We start from the raw sequence: 25,818 nt of genomic DNA on the forward strand, positions 1-25,818 counted from the left end.
TATTTATATTATGAAGACTGCTCCTTTTTCATATAAAAACGTTACCACGAAAATGTTGGGTAGTAATTGTTTTAAATCATAATATAAAACCGTTTCTTATAATTTTTAGGTCTTTTGAGAGCAAAACATAAATTAGCAAACAATTAAGTAAAAAAAATTAATAGAAAAAGCAAAATATTAAAAAATTAATAATAAAGAAAGACAAGAGAAGTATAGAACAAAAGAAGAAATTATCGATGAAGTAATATGCTTGGTCTTACAAAATACCATAACAGAACACTTAAGAAGGGATATAAAGAAATTATTTACTGAAGAATATATAGTCGAAGGCAGCGTTGGAGGGGATGGCCATCGATATGTAAATACCCGATGCCACAATCTTTTACTGATAACATGTCTTTTTCAACGAATTAAATTCTTATGGTGTAGACACATGACTAACCGAATCCATGGTTCATCTATTCGTGGGATCGGTGAAGTCAATTTGCACACAAATGGGAACAAAAACACCAACAATCCCGATCTAGACAAAAATGTACCTAGCCTTGAACAAACTTGTCTACAAGGTTTGGTAGTAAAAATGCTCCATAAGATCAATGTTCGAGAAAGAACATTCAATCTGATATTTGATATGCACAATACTCTTTTAATTTAGATAAAGAAACACAAATGGTGTAGATAATACATCATCATAATGTGGATACAACAGTTGAGCAATTATTAATAGGGTTCATACAACCTAAGTATCGATCCCCTTTAACTAACTTATCTTGCTCACCATGCCCACACCTGCAGATAGAAAGTCAATATATAAATGCATTGTCGAGTAGAACACATAAATCATACATATTTTTTAGTTTGGTTTTTGTACAGCCTGAACACGGCTTGTTTACTAAACAGTAGCTGATTAATTTTGTTTCGTGTCATGGAGTCACCCCAATGCTAAGGGGTGTTGTATGTGATTTTGAAATTAGTTCTTATAACTAAATAAATTCAGAGAAATAGATGTATAAACGGATTAGCCGAAACTGGTCATTTGACCAATAAATAATCAGATTATAAAAGTTCCAATAATTAAAAAACTAAATAATGTAGCCTGAAATCACAATAATCAGACTGCCAGTACAGAACTTAAAATTTGAAATACCTGAAATACTTGGTTCAAGTTTTAGGATAGTCTGGTTGGTTTTCAGGCAATGCATCTTGAATAGCAGGTAGCTGCATATATGCCTCATGCAACCGAGCCAGAAGTGGGTATGGCGTCTGAGCCAACCGACAAATTATAAGTTTACGAATTTTTCTTAACAAGATTACAAAAAATATAAATAAATAAATTATGCAAACAAATATATATACCATGTCAAGGTTGAACCTCTTTATTGCACCATGAATTTGTGGTGCCAGAAACAAATCAGCCTGCAAAAGTTGAACAGATCTGGTTGGAGCATTTCTTAATTACTAAGGTTTAAATTGATAATCATCGAAACTAGAAACAAACTTAAGAGAATTAAGTTTTAAAAAAAAATCAATACCAGGAAAACATCATCCCCTGTGGCGTATTTTCCAGCATGATTCTTTAGTAATTTCTCGAGTGCTGCATATTAGTAATCATGTAGAAATGAAATCAACACTAATAGCATATTAATGTAACTTTTACCATCTACACGTTCTTATAAAATAATAATAATAAAATAAAAAATTAAGAGGCAGCCAAGATACCGTCAGGCCCCATATTGTAGATAAAAACAGGTTATGCTGACAGGTCAATACTTTTTTCATTCATGCTATTTTGATGATTTATTGAACTAATTACAAAAACCATTTATAGAATAATGATAAAAATGTTATTTTTGAAGTTCTATCTATGTCTTAAACCAAATCAAGAACACCAAGAGTCACAAACAGAAGCTTAAATTTCATAATCTTCAAATTTAACTTGTAATAATTATTATTGAAATCAAAACTTTTCATTACTCCAAAATCATGCAAAAGCCAAACTTATCGATCGAGTAAACTGCGGTTTTCGTCCCTGTGGTTTGTCCAAATTTGCAGTTTTAGTTCAATAATTTCAAATTTGTGATTTTCATCCCTGTAGTTTCATTTCACTTGCAATTAAACCCGATTCCACTAACCCCGTTAAGTCTGGTCCTTAAACCCATCAACGTGCCCCACACGCGAGGGGCAGTTTTTTCCTATTTCTGCCCAACTAAAACCCCAATTCTAATTCGCAAGCCCCCTTCACGGAAGGGTTGGGGTGTATTTGAGGAAAAAAATGACAAAACTGCCCCACAAGTGAGGGGCACACTGATGGGTTTAACGAACTAACTTATAGCATTAGTGTGGTTGGGTTTGATTGCAAGTGAAATAAAACCACAGGAACGAAAATCGCAAATTTGAAACTATTGGACTAAACCTGCAGATTTGGACAAACCACAATGACGAAAACCGCAGTTTACTCTTATCGGTCTTAATGTCCAAGAAACCCAATTATTACACAAAAAATCCATAAGAAACTTCTTTAACCATAAACTGGGTTATGAAGACAACTGAGAGAGATTAAGGGCGCGTTTAGTTCGTCGAATTCGTAGGAATTGGTATTTAAAGCCCCATTATATGGCTTGTTAATTTGGATAGGTTATTGAATATCAAGAATCCCTTCACTTTCAAAAGGAAAGTTAAAAACAAAAGCGTTGAAATGCTCAATTTGGTTCAGGTTTCAGGTTCAGGTCGGAATAGGTCGATTCCGAAAAAGATTACATAGGTTCAGGTCGGGCAGGTTCCGGGTTGGAACAGGTTTGGACCGGAACGGGTTTCGGGAGGGATCCTTGAGTTCCAATAAACATGAGATTTCATTGGACTACTTCCAAATTCTAATTCCTTCCCTATCCAAACGAACACGCCATGCAATGGGATCCAAATTCCAATTCCTTCAAATTCCGCGAACCGAACACGCCCCAAGACATTAATGAACTTTTACGTTCTAAATATAAAGATTCTAGCATTTTGGGCTTTGGATTTGACTTCGTAAAGAGGTTTTGCTACTTAAAAAATTATGAAATTTAATTTTGCTTTACCAAGTGTTCTCGCTTTGGGTTAAGAAATAATTAAAAATTAAACTGGAAAATCAAAAGGGAAGAACATGAGGGTAATTTGGTCATTTGCTCCAGTGATGGACTGAATGTGTGCTTAACTACATAAATTGAACTCTGACTGTCACTGTAACACTTTAAACTTAGTGGCTCAAGCCGTAAACATGAACAAATCATGCAGACTCAACATGTAACTTACTCCTATTTTAATCATAATTACAGAAACTAAATTCTAGTTACTTTAGTAGTACATTTTCATTTCATTTATTATATTGATACCTGCAAATCCTTTACCAATATGCTTTTCTACCCATGGAATCTTTGCATCAGGACCAACCTTTTCCTCAATGTACTTCTGCAAGTTGGATTCATAAAACAATAAGTATAATTATGGAACTAATTTCTATGAGCGTCTCAAATAAACAAAGAGCAATTAAAATTCTTACTCACCAAAATATCCAGGTTTTGAAGCGGTTGTATGCTTGCAGAAACAATATTTGCAGCCTACATATGTAAAAGAAGATTACTGTTAGTTAAAAAAAAAATCACGATTCAAGTTATACGTCCTACATGTAAAGGTTATATCATGAGCACAGATGTAGAATGAATCCAAATGCTTTTACCTGGTAATTAATCGCCCTTTTCTCAAGGTCCCGAGGCAACAAAGGACGCTGAGGATACTTCTCTTCAAGGTACTGCAAACAGCAACATAAAGATATCATTTCCGAAGAAGAAGAAAATAATAATAATAATAATAATAATAATAATAAAATCAAAGACTAAAAAGTCACCATGATGATTGCAAAAGAGTCGGCAATGACTATGTCACCATCCACTAATGCAGGCACATATCCAATAGGATTGACCTTTAAAAACTCTAAATCAAAAAAGAAAGACATTTCCTCAGCATAATCCAATAAAATTTGGGGAAAATAAAATAATAAAACTGACCAGGGCTTTTTTGTTCTCCTTTAAGCAGATTAACAGGTTTGTATTCATAATCAAATCCTAAGAAACAATACAATTAAATGTTTTGCATGTATGTATGTATGTATGTTGTAAAAGAAAAGATAGAAGAGAAATAAAGCAGCACCTTTGAGGTTTAAAGCGATGCGAACACGAAACGAACAGGAGCTCCGGTGATAAGAATAGAGCTGCAACTGACCACTGCTCGTCATCGTCTACACAGTTTAGATTAAAGTACGAAATAAACAAGTTTAGCTTTGTTTAAGGATTAGTATGTGTTGTTTTTTATCCAAAGAGGGACAAACGCACCGCCTCCTCTCAGGACTCGGGTACCATTTGTCAAACAAACGTTTACTAACAAAAAAAACAAATACCATAAAATCTTTACTATTCAGACCCGATCCGGACCCACACTCGGACCCCTTTAGTATTATTCTCAAGGTTTGTCGGGATGGCAGTGAAACCCCGAAACCCAGCATAATTGGAACGGATAATACCCGACCCATTAGGGTTGAGACGGGTGTGGGATTTGTAATAGACCCGATTACCCAATAACATTGATCTATTTACCCGACGTATCCGACATAACTCCTCTTAACACATCTGATTTTAAATGATCAAAGGCAAAAAAAGCAAGGGAAAAAGAAAAATAAAAGTGGGGGATATTAATGAATAAGGGTAAAATTGTCACTAACTTTCCCATGCTTCATCTCAACTCTCGTTCCCTTCAATCCCGTTGTTTGTCTTTTTCTATCAGTCTTGAGTTTCACTTGCAAATCATCGTTTTGGCTACATAATCAAGTGAATCGACTGTAGTATCAAGCACATGTGCTAAGAGCTCCATCAGGTAAACAAGCGTAATAGCTGATTCACACATTTTATGATTCGATTAGGCGTATTAGATGAAATCACGCCTATTGTCCTTGTTTTTGTTTTTTTCCCTAAAATCGAAGAACAAAATAACGTAATGATTACATATAAAAGTCATGAACAACGCGTATGTGACATCAGTTCATCTATTTTAATTATTAGTCGAATATTACATATACGTAGTACATAAATGGTATGTTTTACAGTTTTATTAGTTATACTACATATGTGTAGTGTTCAATGTAGTAATGTTAATGTAATTTTATACGCTTAGGTATAATACGCATGTGTAAATGAACTCGTTTTAGTTGTTCAATTTTGGCGTGTATCTAATTATTATATGCTTAATTTATTGATTCATTTGGGATGCCCACCAACTGTTCGATGAAATGTCTAGATGAAAACGTTTTTGGTAATCACATGTTTGATCAATTACTTTGTACATAATTCTACGTCAAGCTACTTATTCTTTAGGGTAAAACATATTACATAACCTGATTATGGCTAGAGTTGTACATTTTAGTTGCTATTAATTGAATAATATCTCGTTGTAAAACTTATTCGTCACTAATTTTCTGAGAATATGCAGCAGCATGGCAATGGAGACGCTAGCAGCTCATCACCAGAATCTCAGCTCAATTAAATCATCAAAAACTGCATGTTTTCTTCTAATTCAGTTCTTTGTTTTCGTTAATTTTAAATGCTCGATAAATATGTTGTTCTCTAAGTTTGATCAACCTTATTAGTTTGATTGTATGAATACTGTCTAAATTGTGATACGTGCATTGAAATCATGTTATTTTTAGTTCGATCGTATAGTATAATGTGTTACATATATGTTACTATTGTGTCATATATAAATTCTAATTGTTTGCTTTAACTTATATTTAGGCTATGAAAAATATAAAGCAAAGATAAAAATAAACATTGATGCTACAATAAAAATATACACATTAATATTATATAACATTGTGTAGTACTAGAGTAGGCATATTACACTGAAATCGCCTTCAATAGTCCGTGTTTTTTAATGTTTAATCGAATATTACATATATGCAATACATATAATAAGCATGTTATAATGCGTATGCGCACTACATGTTTTATATTCTTATTTACGTATATGCATAGGTTAGCTATTACATGCATATGAGTCATGCTATTTACATATATGCATTGATGTTGTAAGTTGTATTACATATATGTAGTTATAAGATATAACACGCATATGAATGTTATATGTTGTATTACATACATATAAACTATCGTGTATTACATGTATGCAGTGCTAAAATATCAAATGCATATAAAATATGCCGTATTAAATTTATGCATTGCCTATTATGGGCTTTTTATGGTCATATGTTGTAGGCTTGATTCGGAATGAGCTTACTTGGTTTTGGTGTAACAATAGGTATAAAGACAAGTTACTATTGGCTATGAGTAATATAATTAGTTGGATTGCAGCCTATGATTGTAATTAGCTATTGCTATAATTACCAATTAATATGCACATTCATTACTTGACAGTGTAGAATTTGCGATATCGTGCAGTACTACAGCTAAAGGAATGATGGTAATGGGTATTTTTTGTACACGGGAACAAAATTTTACCCGTATAAAGCTCAAACAACAACCAACATACCAAATATCAATAGTATGATCATAAGTCAACTTTAAAACTATATAATACAATGTTAGAATAGTTAATAAACTGCATATATTACACATCATTTGTAAATAAGTAGATAGTACACATATGTAATACTCGGTATTATGTATCACACATCTTGTCCAATTTTCTAATCCATGTATGCAGTTGATGTATTAATACATGTATGTAGTACATGTACTACATGTATGTAATACATGTATTAAACCTCGTAAAACCTATTCCAGCAATCATGTCATAATGAGCACCCTGTTTTCCTAATTTATGGTATAAACGATAATTAATATTCATTTATCTACTAATAATGTTGTAACTCGTGTTTAATAAACTAAACTGTCAAATTAATACATGTAACGAGCAGATTATGAATCAATTTATTGATTAAAAACATAGAACTTAAAATTGAGATACCTGCAATTGACGGTTAAATGACCGAATTAATTAGTGATTAGAGTTCGGAACAATCGAGTAGTCATGATTTGTGATTTGCATGTGTTAATTTCTATAGAAGGAGGTTTTTATTGAGATTGTTGTACGAGGAGGCTGAAGAGGATGTCGAATAGGGAAGCAACGTGTTTTTCCCCTTTTTGAGCAATTTACAATTATAACCCTATAACTAGGAGTTCATTAGTTCTCTCTCAAAATAAGAGTTCTCTCTTGATCCTTCCCTCATATATATATATATATATATATATGGAATGTATAAGATGAAAACTTAATTGTGTTTTGAAATCTCTTGAAACCCAATGAGTGATTATTACTTACTAGATTGAGGCTCGTGTACTACACGAGTAGTTCTTAAAATACAATATTAATAAATAATAAGTATACAGGAAACAATAAACCCGCTAAACACTATTAATATAGTTGTACAATAGTCTTTAAAATAATTTTTAAGTAAAAGATAATTATAAATATCATATGTTTGAAAAAAATATGAAGTAAATATTAAATTAACAACTTTTGAAGTATAAATTTTAAAAATGATAACTATTATTTTACTATTATAAATTTGTTATAAAGGGTGATGTTTAATGTATGAGTGACAAGTGGCAAAACTTGTATTCCTTTATTAGAGAGTATAGATTAGTTATTAGACATGCCACATGTTCATTATTATTATTTTAATTCAATAATTGTTAGGGGCATGTTAGTCTTTTTATATCCAATGTTTCTCTCTTCTAAACCTTCATTTTCTTCATGAGATTAAAGATCTAGTTTCAAATATCTTTACTTCTTCATATATATATTTTTTTGCTTCAAAATGCAATCTCAATCATCATTCATCCTCAAATTACTTTTAAATTACTACCCTCCTGTATTCTTCTACTTTATTCAATATTTGTATAGTACATATTACTCAACATCGTCGATTTGTCCTTGTTCCGCTCAAATCATCAGACCGATCTTTGATTCTCATGTACGTTTTTCTCGCTCAATTGATTGGATCTTACCTAAATTCAGCATATATTGTTAGTGCTCAAACGTCTATTGCTTAGGTCTTAATTGTACTAGATAACAGGCAGAATATTGTTTTGTAATGTGTACATATAGCGGATACGTATTTATACGGCGCATAAGTTATGCGCCGGATAAGACTTATACACCGTATATGTTTTTTTCAGGTCTATAATAGGTGGTTAGACTTATACGCCAAGGAGAATTCATCCCAAGGTACCTAATCTGTAATAGTGTCAAATTCACATTGTACTTTGACTGTTGTGATAATAAATTAATTAATAAAAGAGTATTAAAGAAATTTGATTGTGTTTTTCATCTATACGATGGATTCCACACATAGTATTTTTATAGTCGATATCCTCATATATGTTCTTTCTCATCTACCTTCTGTCCTAAAGGATCTTTTAATTTGTATCAGAGCACTTGACACATTGTCTACTTAGAAAAACTCAATTTCATCTATTTTCTACATTGTTTTGATCATTCTAGAAAATGTAGCCATTCAAACCTTATTAAACTTTCACACATTATCACATCTTTGGTTTTGAACAGTATCCTTAAGAATCAGATCATTACATCTTCATTTTCTCCACAAAAACTTGCAAAAACTTACATGTTTAGCTTATACGACGCATATGTTTCGAGCGCATATGTACATACATGTCGTATAACATCATGTTGACAACTATCCGGCGCATAACCTCCAACATATATGTACTTATACGTTGGGTATCCTTTCCGTATAACCTTTCAACGTATAACATCTCCGCATAAGTAGTTACACGCTACATAAGTCCTTTTGGTTCAAACATACTTATACGGGCGTATATTTTATTCGTTGTATAACATCCTGTTGACAACTTATCGGCCGCATAAACTCCAACATATATGTACTTATACGTTGGGTATCCTTTCCGGATAACCTTTCAACGTATAACATCTCCGCATAAGTAGTTACACGCCACATAAGTCCTTTTGGTTCAAACATACTTATACAGCCTTATAAATTTTATTCGTCGTATACACACTTACATGTTGAAGATTGAACATACACGTCAATGTTAATTATATGTTGATGAATTAAATTTGGAAAATGGAGAAAAAGACATTGGATAAGATTGATGTGTTGGATCTAATGTGGTTGGAAAATGTGATAGGTTTGAAATAAGCACAATATTCTCAAAGTTTAGTTCATGTGTGCTTTGAAATTCATTTTGAAAAGATGGTGTGTGAGAATATATGGAATGAGTTTAGCAGTGAAAAATATTAACTGATGATTGATTCATGAAAGCATGAAAGGTGAGAGACCTAATCATAAGTCGATGGTGTACTCTGATTGCCGTATTATTTGTAAGGGATCAAAATGCATAATGTCAATGGGTCTTTTATCTTGATAATTGATTGATCTTATGAAAAAGAAGAGTTGGTAGACCGAGTCTAAGCTAAGAAATATCCAAGAGGGAGTATCTTAGTGCATCAATGTGTACTGCTTAGATAACAAGACCAAGCAACATCTAAGGGGGAGATTGTTAGTGCATTAAATGTCTATTGCTTAGGTCTTGTAGGTCTTATGTATTAGGTTTTGATAGTAGTGATTTTGAATGTAATTTGAATGTTTTGAACTCAAATATTATACGGCGTATAAGTTCAAACACTTATATGATGTATAAATCCAATACTTACACGACGTACAAGTCCAATACTTATACGACGCATAACTCCCAAGTGTACCTATATATATATAGTTGTTTGGCGTTTGAGTTCTTTGACTTTGGTCCATTTTTGTACATGTTCTTATATTGTTATATCATGATGTACTTCACTGATATCAATGAATAAAAGAAGAGTAAAAGAGATATGTTGTTTTTCACCTTGTTATGGTTTCCGCACATAACATTGTAGAGTAGATATCATCGTGGATGTTCATACACGTCAAACTTATTGGTCTTAAACGTTCTTTTAATTGGTATAATTGTTAGAAACAAAGCTCGGTTGTTCGTTCTTGGTTTTAACCAATGCGAGGGAAATGATTATAATGAGGTCTATGCACCGGTTGTTAGACTGAAGCTATCAGAATCTTTCTAGCATTTGCTTCCTGTAAAGGCTTTAAAGTGTATCAGTTAGATGTCAAGTCTACTTTTCTCAACGAGAGACTTGGTGAAGAAGTATATGTGGGACAACCGCCGGGGTTTGTGGATCCGATCCACAAAGATAAAGTGTATCTTCTTGATAATTTATTCAATTAAGTTTATAAGTAACTTTCACTAATACAAATATAAATAATTTATGAAACAAAAATATTTTATTTTAATAACTAAGAACTACGATAAATAAACAACCTATCAATATGAATCAAATACGTGCATTTTGAAATGCAACAATATTATAGGATTACGTGATCATCTTTAATAATCTGTCATCTCCGTTTTATGATCGTCAGTTAAGGTACGGATAGTCTATACCCCTTTCATTTGATACGTGTCGTTTGGCCTTCAGGCATCTGATTCCGTATTTATATATATTTATTTACTCATCAAGCTTTCGTTTTGAAAATACGTTTTTAAATACGTTTCGCACGTGTATGATTTATGAAATATGCTATTTACATGTTTATGAGTTTACGAGTTTACCCGTCGGCATGGTTTACGGGATTACATGCTCACGAGTTTACAAGTTTACACATTCACATGTTTATGAACTTACACGTTTATGAGTTTACGCGTTTTGGAACTTTACCTGTTTATTAGTTTCATATGTCTGTGAGTTACTTGTTTATGAGTTTACAAGTTTACACGTCAACATGGTTTACGGGATTACATGTTACTCACAGTTCTCCCCCCTATCCAGATACTACAGGACTTGTCACACAACCTAGCCCTAAGGTGAAAGAGTAAAAACAACACTAGGGAATTCTTAAGGAATTTCTCGAAAATAAAAGGCAATATACTTGATTTAAATAAATTAAGAAAATATTTTGAGGTTGAGGCATAGCCTCGTAGTTGAGTGTGTGCATGACAATATAATACTAAACAATAATTAAATAGTTAACTAGGAAAGCTGTAAACAAATAATTTGAACACATAAGACAAACTGATAAGCACGTATGAAGCTCTTAAGCAAGTTACTAAGGCACCACTAATAACCTATCTTAAACCTTCGGCTCTGATCCAATCTGTCACACCCCAACCTAAGACGGAAATGTCAAGGCGCGAACTGATTGTTCACAGCTATCAATGTACTATCATGCAATATTTAAAAGTGACAATATCTATTAAATTCAATTAAATAACTCAAATAATTCAAATAAAAAATCTTGAAATAAAAGCAACAATAAAAATGTAAATTTAAAGTTAAGATTAGTCTTGATTAATTCTTCTAGCATAAATCATCCCTAAGTTCTTCACAAATCTTGCAATCAATTCAATCTAAAACCTGCATATGCGTATACAATAAAAATAGATATGTCAACACAAGGTTGAGTGAGTAAAACACCAGTTAGTTCAGTACAATATAATATGAGAAAAATAGGCAAACTATCCTTATGAGATATACAATCAAGTCAAATGAGCCAGTAAATGAGTGTCGGTAAAACCATCGCCATGAGAAGTGGGTTTTAGCTACTACGACGGTCGTATGATCATACTAAATGTGAATATAATGGACCTCTCCGAATGCGTTCAAATAAACAAATTAAAATGTAGCAAGTTATGCACGTAATTGATAGCACCCAAGGTTAACAGTTACTAATGTGAATACTAATTAATAGTATGTTAGTATTGTAAGTCCGCATATGTCCCCAAAACATTTGAAAACAAGTAAAAAGGAGGAGAGTGATTACTCACATTATACACAAGAGGAATGAATATGATAAGGACGGTAAAATAAACACTCATCACGCTTGTCGAGAATATCAACGGGCAAATCCTAAGTAACATAATAACGGAGAAATAACTATGGATTAATGAATGGGGTAAAAGAGATTGAGATACGAACGGTTACTTGACAGTTTAAAATAATTTGTTTGAAGTTATCATATAAAAGTTATTATAATAATATATAAAAATATAAATCCTTTTATTTATGAGTATTATAGTTATAATAATTAATATATAAATATTTGTTTATAAAAATACTTGACCAATAATAATTTAAAATAATAAAATATATTTTTTATATTTTAATTATGTATTTAAAACTAATTTTTTTTAAATATTTATATTAATACTTTAGCAATTTTAACACTTATTTTATATATATATATATAGCGTCGAGATATTGTACAATAATGTCTTAACGTACGATAGGTGCGCGAGACGCTCAAAGACAAAAAACAAAGCAAAACCTAAAAACGCTCAACCAAAAACCTAAAACGCTCAGCCAAAACCTAAAACGCTCAAAAACATATTCGTGAAAAAAAGTAAAAAAATTGATTGATTAACGATCCAATACTGTGTTTTCGGTGAACCAATGATTAATTAGATATGTATTGATGATAACGAGATGTTGGGATGTGATTTCATGGATCAATTTCGTGAAAAAAAGGGATTCACGTACATATTGTACGATAAGCTATTATTGTATTAGATCTTTTCTCTCTCTCTCTCTCTATATATATACCTGTCTATATAGATATGTGTATAATATATGGTTTTAACAAAGGTTCGAAAAACAACTATTTGATATGTCGGTTTAATAAAAATATAAATTAATTATTACTTTTATGATATTTATAATATGATTTAATTGATTATAAGAATTATTAAAATACATAAACTTGGTTTCCAAAATAAAAATAGGCAAAATGGGCTGGGGTGACTCGAACCCGCGCCCCCAACCACTCAGAGCCTTAACACACCCACACTAGCCATCTAGGCTAGGGTGTCAATTGATTATAAACTTGAAATGGGTAAATAACAAACACACAAACGCGGACCCAATCAACACATGAACCCTAGCAGATCAATCGGGCAAATCGTTAATCGTTTGGCCGATTAATCTTGGGGTTACATTCCAGACATCAAGAAGAACTACACTGTACATTTAATTAACTTTAACAATAATAAAACAATGATTAATTCGAATGATAAAGTAGACGTCAGAGCATGAATTGGTATTTCTATTTGCAGGTTGATATAACCTAATTAACTATGGGGGTTTAATTGGCGATGCAACTAAGGATGTGCAGGTGGAAATAATTTGATTATAATGATCTATGTGTATAACACCAATTTTGTTAATGGCGGTTTGATAAAATATGTTAATACGCATCGTTGAGATCTTAATTTGCTAATTAAAAACGTCGGTGAGGCCCGAATATGGCATGTGGAGTAATAAGCACAAATATATTCCAAGATTACAACGAGAATTGTGTTTCAAGACATCACAGTAGGTCACGTGTTGCGGGTTTGGATCCAGATCACGAGTTGGGTTAATGGCTAAATGGGTTAAGGAGTTAAAATTACCAAATTTTGCTAATAGGCCCCTCAAGTTTAAAGATTGAAACAAAATGAGGTTAAACTTTAGTTTAGGGTTAATAATGTATATAAATCAAAGTTATTTATATATATTAAATAATTATAATAAAGGTTTAACCGGCGATGCAACTAAGGACGTGCAGGCGGAAATAATTTCATTATAATGATCTCTATGAGTATAATACCAATTTGCTTAATGACGGTTTGATAAATATGTTTATACGCATCGTTGAGATCTTAATTTCCTAATTAACAATGTCGGTGAGGCCGAATATGGCATGAGGAGTCATAAGCACAAATAAATTTCATGATTACGACGAGAATTGTGGATCAAGACAAAACAATGTTGCGGGTTTGGGTCCAGATCACGGGTTAGGTTAATGGGTAAATGGGTTAAGGAGTCAAAATTATCAGATTTTGCTAATAGGCCCCTCAAGTTTAGAGATGGAAACAAAATGAGGTTAAACTTTAGTTTAGGGCTAATAATGTATATAAATCAAAGTTATTTATATATACTAAATAATTATAATAAACACTTAATAATAAAATAATAATAATAACTCAATAGACACAATATTTTTGATAAAATTTTCCCAACATATAAATGGGCCGGGTAATGGATACAAAATATTAAATGGAAAATCCGAGTTGTTACAATATCTCATACCTTTAGGAACTTCGTCCTGAAATTAAAGAATATCAAAACAAAACAATTAAATTTTGAGAAAATGATTAAACATAATTTAAAACTAAACATAATACGAAATTTTGAACAGTTGAAGCAACGCTGTAAATGAAAATCCGATAAGGACACTTATATATAAGATGTACCAGCGGTGTATCCACCATGTGCATATCATCTTTACATTTATACGTTATCCCAACTACTTTCGATTCTATATTATGACACACAATTGTTCGTATTATGATTTCCATGCGAGGACTTAAATAATTAAGGTGTCGACCCGTAATTACTTAGATCGTCGGATGTTCCACATAACTGGTCCCATTGTGTGGTTTACAAATTATTTGAATGACATGATTCTGAGAAAACAAAAGTTTTAAGAAGTTTTAACTATAAAACTAGTAAACCACCAAGGTATAAAGCATTTCAAAAATTGTAGTAGACTTAAATAAAACAATAATTTCTAAAACATCTTTTAACGCAAACTTATAAGACTTGAAAATCTAAAGGAATAATTCACTAAAAGTTGAGATTATAAAAATTTGTTTGTGATGAATAAGAATATGAAAATACGATAGGATCATGCTATAATAAATGATTTACTTAAATAAGATAAACTTTATTCATGAGATAGCATATGCAAAGGATATATAATTCAAACTGAAATAATTCAATGCCATAAAAAGGCGTTACAATTCATAATTGGAAAAGGACAAAATAAATTAAGATAGAATGAGAAAATCAGAAAAATTTTCAAAGTCCTTGAGTCGCTTAATTGGTGTGACTTGAAGCACGTTGAGGAGTTTCATTTACGAGAGCTTGAGCATTCTAGGTAGATTGACTTGGAATAGCTTGAATGGGTTGAGCTTGAAGGGGTTGCACGATCGAGGCGTGATAAGAGTATGTTTGGTAAACTTGAGCTTGTGGGTGCAGAGTTTGATAGAGTTGGGTTATGTAAGGTTGATTTTGATTAACGAGATGAGCTTGGAGGACATGGGGTTGATGGGTTTGAATTTGGTGAGCACGGGTAAGTTGACTTGAATAAGTTGTGGGATGGATTGTGCATTAGGCGGGGCATGACAAGTGTTAGCAGGTGGCCATAACGATTTCATTTGCTGCACACTCGGCAAGGGGATTGAGAAGGGTGACGACGGTTACATTTTGCACATAGAGGGTGAGGTCCGACGTAGGCTCTTTTGTTCGGCGAATTTGGTTAGGTGGAGGTTGGTCATTGGGCTGGTTAACGGCATAGTTCTGGTGATTGGCCTTACGCTTGTTGTTGTGGTGATTATTGTTGTTGTAAGCGGGTTTGGGTTCAGCTTTAGCGTAAGTGGATGGGTCGGTTTCGGTCTTGTCAGGATTAGGCTTGGAATCCTTTCGGGACAAGTTCCCATCCCTAATATGATCGTCGGTGAGGGAAGTAGCTAGGTCCATTGCCTCATCGATGGTTAATAGGCCACGACTCACCATAGCATCACGGAAAACAGTTGTTAACCGCGAATTTATTTCCGAATGCCACGGTTCACGGGGGTTACAAGGTGGGGTACGATATGACTAAGCACACGAAAACGGTTGAAATAGGTAGAGTTATCCCTACCAATTTGCTTGAGCTCCCAAAATTAGCTTTCAAGCCTTTGAAGTTCATGTTTGGGGCAAAACTCATTCTACATGGCCTCCTTGAGATCATCCCAAGGCATGGCCACATCCAACTCAGCTCCTTGGTAAGCTTTGAAAGCATTCCACCTAGTGATAGATCGATCCTCGAAAATGCTCGAGGAGAACTTAGTCCGTTTGGCGTCCGAGCATTCACAATGGATAAACAAGTTCCCCAATTTCTCGAACCATTGCAGAAGTTTGGTGGCATTTTCCTCACCACGAAACGAGGTAGGTTTGGTACTCAGGAAGTTTCTAAAGTCATTGTTGTTTGGAGCAGCAGATGTCACAAAATCAGTCGAGTTTCGGCTTTGGATTTAGGTTCCCATGGTTAATTAGGTTATATCAACATGCAAGTAGCAATACCAATTCATGCTCTTCCTTCTACTTTATCGTTAAAATTAATCATCGTTTTATCATTGTTAAAGGTAATTAGATATACAATTTAGTTCGTCTTAATGTCTATAATGTTAACCCCAAGATTAATCGGCCAAACGATTAACGATTTGGCCGGTTGATATTGCTAAGGTTCATGTGTTGATTGGGTCTGCGTCTGTGTATTTATTATTTACCCATTTCATGTTTATAATCAAATGACACCCTAACCCAGATGGCTAGGGTGGGTGTGTTAAGGCTCTGAGTGGCTGGGGGCGCGGGTTTGAGTCACCCACCAGCCCGTTTTGCCTCCTTTTATTTTGGAAACCAAGTTTATGTATTTAATTAATTCCTATAATCAATCAAATCATATTTTAAATATACGATTAATTTTTAATTTATATTTTTATTAAACCGACATATCAAGTAGTTGTTTACCGAACCTTTGTTATAACCATATTATATATATATATGTATATAATAAGTGTTAAAATTGTTAATGTATTAATTTAAAGATTTTAAAAAATAAGTTTTAGTTTTAAATACAAAATTAAAATATAAAAATATATTTTTTTTATTTTAAAATTATTATTGTTTAAATATTTTTATAAACAGATATTTATAATTAATTATTATAACTATAATACTCATAAATAAAAGGATTTATATTGTTATATATTATTTTAATAACTTTTAGAAGATAAACGCTAAAAATTATTTTAACCTCTCAAATAACCGTTCGTATGTCAATATATTTTAATCCATTCATTAATCCGTAGTTATTTCTCTATTATATCTTACTTAGCATTTGTACGTTGTTATTCTCGACGAGCGTGACAAATGTTTATTTTACCGTCCTTATCATATTCATTCCTCTTGCTTATAAGGTGAGTAATCACTCTCCTTTTTTACTTGTTTTTCAATAGTTTTGGGGACATAGCATTATATGGATTACACCAAGCCTTTGGTATGAAACATTATCCCAACACCTGTTGGATAATGACTTTATTCGAGAAACTGTTGATCGTACACGTTTTACAAAGAAGTGGATGGGCATTGCTGACGTAACACCCCGGCTTAAGCGAAAACCGTAACAACTCGGATTATCGTTTATATATTTGGGAAATTTTGACAAATATCGCGTGTATCAAGTTATTATTAATTATTTATTATATACATGATACTAGAAAGGGTGGGTATCCCATCCCTTGCGGCCGCAAAAATGTGTTTTTGATTTTAGGGGGAGAAATGTAGAGAAAATCCAAAAACAATATAATTTTTTTAAAAAGCCTAGAACGTTGTATAAATTTTTGAAAAATCCAAAAACATTGAAAAATGCTTCTCAAAATAGGTTTTTGAAGCATAAAGGAAAGATGATAGTACATTGATCATCCAGTAAAAAGTAAGCGAAAAAAAAGATTGTGTGCTTAATTGTGTTAGTGCATTGGTAGCCCTTAAACAAATAAGTAAGGAAAAGTATTTGATATAAACCTAAAATTGCCAAATTGAAAGGAGTGTTAGTCTCTAGAAAAGTCTTGGTAGTGAAGGCAGAAATGTAATAGCCTGTCAAACTCAAAGTTAGTAAGATCACCAAGAATAAGTTTTATAAAATGAGGATCGATTATAATATGATTCTTGGGTAGGACTAACTTGTAAGTATGCTTGACTACTATGATCCAAATTAAATTTTTTATGCTATTGGGTAATGGTTAACACTTCAATGGCATATGGTTTTATGATCTTAAATCCTGTATTGATGGGATGCTTCGGGGTTCCGGACACCATTGGTTCTATATGTGGTTTAGCATCTGGGTATTCACAAATGTGAATATTAAATTGCTCAAAAAGCGAATATGCAATTTTTTTCCAAATAAGTCATTTAACTTGATCACAAAGTACTTTATAGTACAAATTCACTACTGACTTGATCAAACCACGTTGTTAGTGATAATACTTTATCTGATTCATCTTTTATGATCTAGTCTTTGATATGAATACGATTACGTTCAATTACGTAAAGTGTGAGTACTATGTGTGTTGAGAGAGAATCTGGACAGCATAACAGTGCTTTTACATTAAGATCAGAACTCTTATTAATTTACAATAGATACAGGGTATATATAGACGAAGAGACATTCGTGTCTCATTCATTAGACATGCCTAACGAATGTGCATCTCATTCAACTTCTATATATTAAGTCATTCGTTAACATTCCCTAACAAATGACACTATATACGTTAACCTCATTCGTTAACATTCTCTAACGAATGAGTACAAAATACGCGGGTATCATTCCTTATTATAACCTTAATGAATGAGACTTACATTAAACAAAAATACCCCTATACATTAGGTGCTTAGGTGATTGATTAACACTCAATTGTTGTTAATTGATAGTTAATTGTATTAGTTTTGATTCTAAGATGGTACAAAACAAATTTGGATCAATTACTCATCCATTTGTTTTTAATTGATATCAAAATGATTCTCGAACAGTTCGTAATCATATCCTAAAGGTTCGTTTGTGTTTAATTGTGTTAGATTGTATTAATTCAACATAATTGATAATCTGACAGTTTGGCAGTGTCACACCCCGACCAAAGGCGGCGGAACATACCGGGGTGCAACGGATTGACCAAGAACACAAGACACTATTAAAGTGACAATATTTAATCAACTCATTTAAATTCATAAAATCTTAAAGAGTCACATAACTTGTTCATACAATAACCGAATTCAAATCATAGCAAATAATACATTGTTGATTTTGCTATATCCTATTAGTCTTGATTACGTTTTTCTTCAAGTCCTCGAGTTAACCTAAAGTCAAACCTGTAACATTGCATAAAATAGAATTTGTCAACACAAAGGTTGGTGAGCAATTTCATAGTTTTGAACAATAAGTATATTATAGGAAATTCCACAACTTGTATACAAAATAATAAATAATAGCAACAATTTAGATAATAAAATCGTTAATAAGAATACATTAACGACACCTTTCTATAAGGGGATGCCAAATAGACTCAGGTTTATATGAAATCGTTAATAAGAATACATTCACGACACCTTTCTATAAGGGGATGCCAAATATACTCGGATTTATGAATCAACCTTCCAAAAGCGGTAAACACATTAGCAATTAAGCATGTAAGCATATAACACCAAATCGAGCATTTATGTAAGTAAGGTATACAATAAAGTTTGTGGTTTATGTAACGATTCCGACGAAACCAGGGATACCCTAACCGGTAGACAGTAGTTACGTTGTATTTAATGTCGGGTACATGAATTACCATAGTTATTATACGGGAATACGTGGTTCACTGTATCGATTGTACGTGAATATATAATTCATCGTATTGAATATACGATTAATCGATCGATAGTTATTGAAACCCGAAAGAATCGAGGGTTCAATTATAGACGATATCTATAATATTTAGTGATGTTTACGAAGTATTAAAGCTTCGGGATAAGTGAATTAAAGCACAGAAAAAGAATTCTCGATTTAATGTACGTCGGTACGTTAAACGAAACCTTTAATACCAAACCGAGCAAGAGACGATCGATCAAGCCGAAAAAGATGCGCAATAATTAATAATATGATGTTTTAAGTCAATAAATGTCATGGTTTAAGTTTTTAAAGTTTTTAAATCGGTTTTATATAAATTTCATTTTAAAGCCGAAAAAACGACCGTTTTAGCCTCGTTTTAAGCCGAATTAAATATTTAACCGAAAAACGAACTGAACCAGATTATCCAAAACATTATCCGGATTTCGAGAATCCAAACATGTGGCTAAGAATGAAAGAGGTGGGTCCCACCCCACCCCCTCATATTCCGATCGGCCTCCCATCCACCCCATTTACTTATTATTCTTTTTTCTAAACAACTTTGCAACAATCCTAACTTTCTCTCAAGATCATGATCCAAAACCGAGATTTTGTAGCAAGAAAACAAGGTAAAGAATCGAGTTAATCACGTTTCCATCTTCGTTTCTTGAGTTTGTTTGCAAGAAAATGAGGTTTCAAAGATGAAAACCGATTCTTGCATGATCAAGTGATGTATACGGGTTATACAAGGGATCTTGGTCCAAGAAAGGAGTTAAACGAACCGAGAACGAATTTTTACGGTTAAATCTTTGTTTTTAAAGCAATAACCGAAACTATAGTGTAAGAGGCTTGATCGTGAGTGTAACTTGCTTGGTATTGTGGTATGTTGGTTGTAGGTTCTGTGTTTAGTGGTAGATAAGGCGGAAAGACGAGTTTGTAGCTTGTAGTGGCGGAAAACGAAAGGTATTTCGGTTTATGTTCGGTTTTGGAGATTTGGACAGATTGTTGATGGTTTAGAGTTAGGTCATGAAATTTGACAGAGGTGTTAAACACATGAAAATAAGAGTTCTGTGAATATTTGGTAATTTTTAGACAAAGGATGAATATTTGGTGAATTTAATGCTCGGTTTTGGCCAAAAATAGTGAAAAATAGTTAAATATCATGAAAAATTCTGGAAAATTGCAGATAAGCTTTTCATATCATGTATAAGTCACACACAAAATTTGAGGTCTGTTGGAGAAGTCTAAGTAGGCTTTTCGGTTAAACGAGTTCTAGGGATTTCTAGCTCGGTTTTAGTAAAAAGGGCATGTAAAAGAATATTTTGGTTCTGGAAAAATTACAGGGGACTATGTAGATGGCAGGGGACATCCAGGAAAAATTTGGGATTTTTCTAAGATCGTTTGGTATTTACGACATATTTAGTGTTTAAATGGTGTTTAAAAATAGATAAATAAATTTTAAATATAGAAATTAATTCTGGAAATATTTTTATAAATTTCCCCACGGTCAAAATGTTATTTGTACAAAATTTCCAGATCCGAGGTTAAACGGATAATTATTTGTGCTAATTATCAAACTTTTAAAGTTAAAACGCGTAAACCGGTGAAGTTCGCTTAAGCGAGCTGACTGGTGTATAAAAACCCTAAAAATGGACTATTTTCATATAATTGAGTTAAACAAGTAAAAATGAATCATCCGAAAATAATTCGGATGATTTGGGTATTTTTAACCGGTTTAACAGTTTCCGGTACGCCAAAGACGGAAACGGGTCCCGCGGTCAATCGGGGCGTCTAAACCGAGTACTAATTTCACCACTTTAATTAAATTATCAGTCAACAACTATTTTCGGGTCGTGTGTGACCAAACTCATTTTGAAGCATAAATTTGGATAACCGTGCTAGGCACGCAAAACGGGGAAAACAAGCTATTAGAAGATTTGACTGTTGAACTCTAAACGACATCACAATCTGAGTCCGGAAAAGTGTTTCTGGGTTAACCTTGCCCCCAGGAAGGGTACAGTGCTGGGTTAACAGTGTCCCCAGATGTACCGGTTAACCTGGTTAAAGTTATATTAATAATGAGTGTATAGTAACGATCGTAGGGATCATATTACAGATTGGACGTGTTAACTGATAATGATTGTTGCTACCTGCTTGCATGTGCTAAGGTGAGTTTCATGAGCCCCTTTTTCTGAATTGTTTTCAAAAATTTTCCCGGGGCGGAAAGCATGTTACTATTGAAATGTTTAAATACATACTGAACGCATGGATTTGCATGTATTTATAAATATTTGATTGTACGGGAATCGTACGGAATGGGTACAGGACTGGGTTAACAGTGTCCCCAGATGTCTTTGGAAGTGTTTCCAGGTTAACATTGCCCCCGGAGTGAGTACAGTACTGGGTTAACAGTGTCCCCAGGGGTCCCTAGAAGTGTTTCCGGGTTAACATTGCCCCCGGAGTGAGTACAGTACTGGGTTAACAGTGTCCCCAGATAGTATTATATTATGATATGGATTTATCATGGTTTACTAAAATTGTGAAACTCACCAACTATTCGTAGTTGACCCGTTTTCTCACATGCTTTTCAGGTACAATTAAGATGAAATGATTGCTTACGTGCTAAGTGCTTGATATGTGTAAGATTTGCGTGCAGGATGTTAGGATACATTATAACAAATAGAGTTATGTATCGTATAGTATGATGTGTGTATCACCTAGACGGTAATGAAATACGAGATAATGTAATTTTGAAGTATATTAATGCATTCAGTTTTCTTTATAAACAATGTGGTTGATATCAGAGGTGTCTGTCGCATTCCGTTTACGTTTCCGCTGCGGTTGCGGGGTGTTACAGAACTTGGTATCAGAGCCATTGGTTATAAAAGAATTAGGATGTCTTTAAAAGATACCTAAAATATAACCAGTAGCTCAAGTATTATAGGATCTGAATATCAACTAATAATATATAGTGACGAGAGCTGGATGAACTTGGATGGACAAGTGAGTTATTATGGTCCGGAACATAATAACAGACTTGTCCGCACGAGGGAATTCAGGGGAAGTCACGGGGTATGTTAATAGGTAAAAATGGAAACATATGTGTAAAGTATATAATATTATTTATACGTGCTAATGTGTATATATATATATATATGTACATATCGTGTGGGTACATGTATTGAGAAATGGGACCCGGATAAGGAACCGGGGAAGGAAATAATAAAAAGTACCGAGGATGCTGAAATTTCTAGAGCATTGGTTGATGATAAGTCTGACTTATTGGGCCATAGTTATGATAGTACCAAGTTAGATCTCCCGTTTGACATTAACCAGAAATATCTAGTAACCATCCCTCCCAACTGAAATTGATAAATCCCCAACCCTACCAATACCGGTACCGTATATTCTAATAACCCCAGATGTTCACCTGAACCGTCGACCCTCACGTACGGACGGACCGGTACCTGAACCCATCCTTGTTCCATTAAAATAAAAATAAAATAATAATAATAAAATGGATAATAAATGAGCTGATAAAAATAATATATAGAAATATATATATGTATTGCTCACTCTCCAACATATGAGACATACCACCTCCAGATCGAGAATTACTGATTTTAGCAAACCTAGAACGCCTGAGGACATTGGCTGAGCAAGTGATAGAGTTTCCCATAATAGTAATTAATAATATTTGAAGGCAACCCATGTAGCGCGATTACCTTGAACCTTGCAACTCCCTATGTTAACTTTACATCCGTTAGATGCCTATACCCATGTATACTCGAATAGAATGATTACCCATACACAAAGAAGTGTTGGAATCATTATTGCATAGTTGGTTGTTCGTTCGTAGGTGGTATACTGTGTACGCCGGATATACGAATAAACACGGATATTATAACTCCGTGGTAGGTAATCGTTTGGTGCTCACGGTGAGCATGTATCGGTTATGATGACATGCAGAAGGATATTGAAATCATGAATATTAAACATTGATTTTTGTTGAGAAAGATCTATATGTCAGATGGTGACAAGGGTTATGAACCACATTTAGACGTTAACCGACGTCAGGCTAAGTCCATATGTTATTATATTTGTGGGACATATATACTAGATGCCGGTATGTGTAATACATATGATAATATTTGGTGTGTATGTGTATCTGTTGTTATGATTGGGCTGGTAACGAGTTATATGGTGAGATTAGTATTGATTACTGCGTACGGGATGAGTACGGCAGATTGACATAAAAAGAGTAACTCCAATGATGGAGATTGATATGATTCAGTTGATTGCTCAAGGATAGCAGATGATGATACCGAATGTTGTATCACAGATCACTGCTAGTGTTGATGCAAATGTGATCGCAGGATTATAGATCGAGCAATCACATGATTATGAATATTTCAATTCTTAGTGGTATTACTAAGAGTGATAATGTCCCACCGAATGCTATTATGACTACAAGTATTAGTTATAAACTAAACATGAATAGTAGTCGTAATGAATTAGATCCGGTATGAGGGGTATGTTTGTTGGTTGTGTTAAGGAAATTATTAATAGTTGACTGATGGTAAAGGGAGGAATGGATTAGCGAGTGGATAGAAAAGATCGAAATGGTTAAGGATGTTGGTAAGAGTCTAGAACATTGTGTAGTAAAATATGCTACAGATATGTTGGTAGATTATGATGTATCGTGATGGAACACGATGGTACAAAATTATAATTAGAAAATTATTACTCAGATGATATGGTCAGAATTTAATATTCTTGTGCTAGAGTACTTTATTTCGAGTAATTAAGTTCAGAGATTGGAGACTGAGCTATGGAAGATAGAAATGTTGTGTGCTGATCACTTAGAACACGCTAATCGTTTGAAGGAATTGTCGTGCCTGGTAACATGGCTAATTACTCCTGAAACTAAGCGAAGTGAGCGCCATATTGGGGACTAACTCCATCGATAAGGAGTATAGTCAACCCTGTAAAATATACAACTTTTGAAAGGGTTGTGTCACAAGCCAACCTTGATATATTTGACTCTATGGGAAGCGGAATGGAAGGACGTTAGGTGAAACGTCGAGTGTTAAAGAAGAGAAATGATAAAGGAAGAAGAATGTCGAGTGATAGTAGGCCACAGGTGTGGTAAAGATGGACGTAATGCCACAATTGTAGAACCAAGTGAAGCCATGTGAACCGACAACCCCAACCCATTCGGGTACAACCACTCCGAACCCAACAACTTCAATAACAATCCATCCAAAGAAATCAAATTATGCCAAACAGTTGTACTTGCTATGAATGTGGCAGTACAGAACGTTTCAAGAGAAATTGACCAAAGTGAACCAAGGTGTCGTTGGAAGATGAACCTCATGACAAGCATCAACCTCTGATCAAGCAAGGAGCCGTGCTTTTGCGAGTAATCCGAATAAAGCACGTCATGATCCAAAGGTGGTACTAAGTATGTGGTAGTTTTAAATCAATAGGCTTCGGTGATATTTTTACGGTCGTCGATAGAAGTTAGTTCTTGTTAACCTCCCATCATTTGGAAAGATACCGATTAGTGAAACTATAGAACCCTATACTGTAGAATCGCTAACGGTAAATCCCTAATGGTTAACTAAATTGTTCGGAATTGTCCTATTATTATTCTGAACGATTAACCTTTCCGTATTGACCTACGACCAGTAAAGTAAAGAAGTTTTGACGTAATAGTTAGCATGGATTGGCTAACTCAACATGAAGCTGAAATCAAATAAGAAAAGAAGATGATTAGAAGATCTCCTTCGGACGATGAAGCGATTTGATACAGAGAAAAGTGTACGGTATTATGTTACCACTCTAATCTCATCTTGAGATGTTATAACATTTACGACAAGAAGACGTGGTGTATTTAACAAACGCGATTGCCAAAGTAATTAAAAGAAAACATATAGAAGATATCCCGATGGTACGCGAATTTCCGCAAGTTTTCCCAGAAGAACTTCCTGGAATACCGCCAACCCGACAGGTCGAATTCAGAATCGATTTAATACCTCAAGCTGGCCCTGTTGCTAAAGCATCTTACCGACTTGCACCAACTGAAATGCAAGAATTATTGGATAAGGTTTCATACGACCTAGTTAGTCACCATGGGGTGCACCAGTGTTGTTTGGGAAATGAAGGACGGAAGTGTTAGGATATGTATTGATTAGGGAGAATTGAATAAAGTGACGATCAGGAATAGGTATTCACT

At 33.6% G+C, this 25,818-nt stretch overlaps 1 protein-coding gene across 1 annotated transcript; it reads right to left on the bottom strand.

Moving 5' to 3' along the window:
• Positions 1-595: 595 nt before the first annotated feature.
• Positions 596-4,370, bottom strand: LOC143631932 (glutathione S-transferase zeta class-like). Its single transcript, XM_077100547.1, has 10 exons — positions 4,183-4,370; positions 4,041-4,097; positions 3,881-3,966; positions 3,713-3,784; positions 3,540-3,593; positions 3,369-3,444; positions 1,533-1,594; positions 1,357-1,416; positions 1,148-1,263; positions 596-789 (listed from the first exon to the last, which is right to left on the bottom strand). The coding sequence occupies exons 1-9, from the start codon at positions 4,265-4,267 to the stop codon at positions 1,162-1,164; spliced, it is 654 nt and encodes a 217-aa protein (XP_076956662.1). The 5' UTR covers positions 4,268-4,370; the 3' UTR covers positions 596-789; positions 1,148-1,161.
• Between the last annotated feature and the right edge of the window lie 21,448 nt (positions 4,371-25,818).

This window comes from Bidens hawaiensis, unplaced genomic scaffold (genome assembly GCF_021521415.1).
Source record: "Bidens hawaiensis isolate Kalapana, Puna unplaced genomic scaffold, B.hawaiensis_p1.1 tig00006270_1, whole genome shotgun sequence".
Lineage (NCBI taxonomy): Eukaryota > Viridiplantae > Streptophyta > Magnoliopsida > Asterales > Asteraceae > Bidens > Bidens hawaiensis.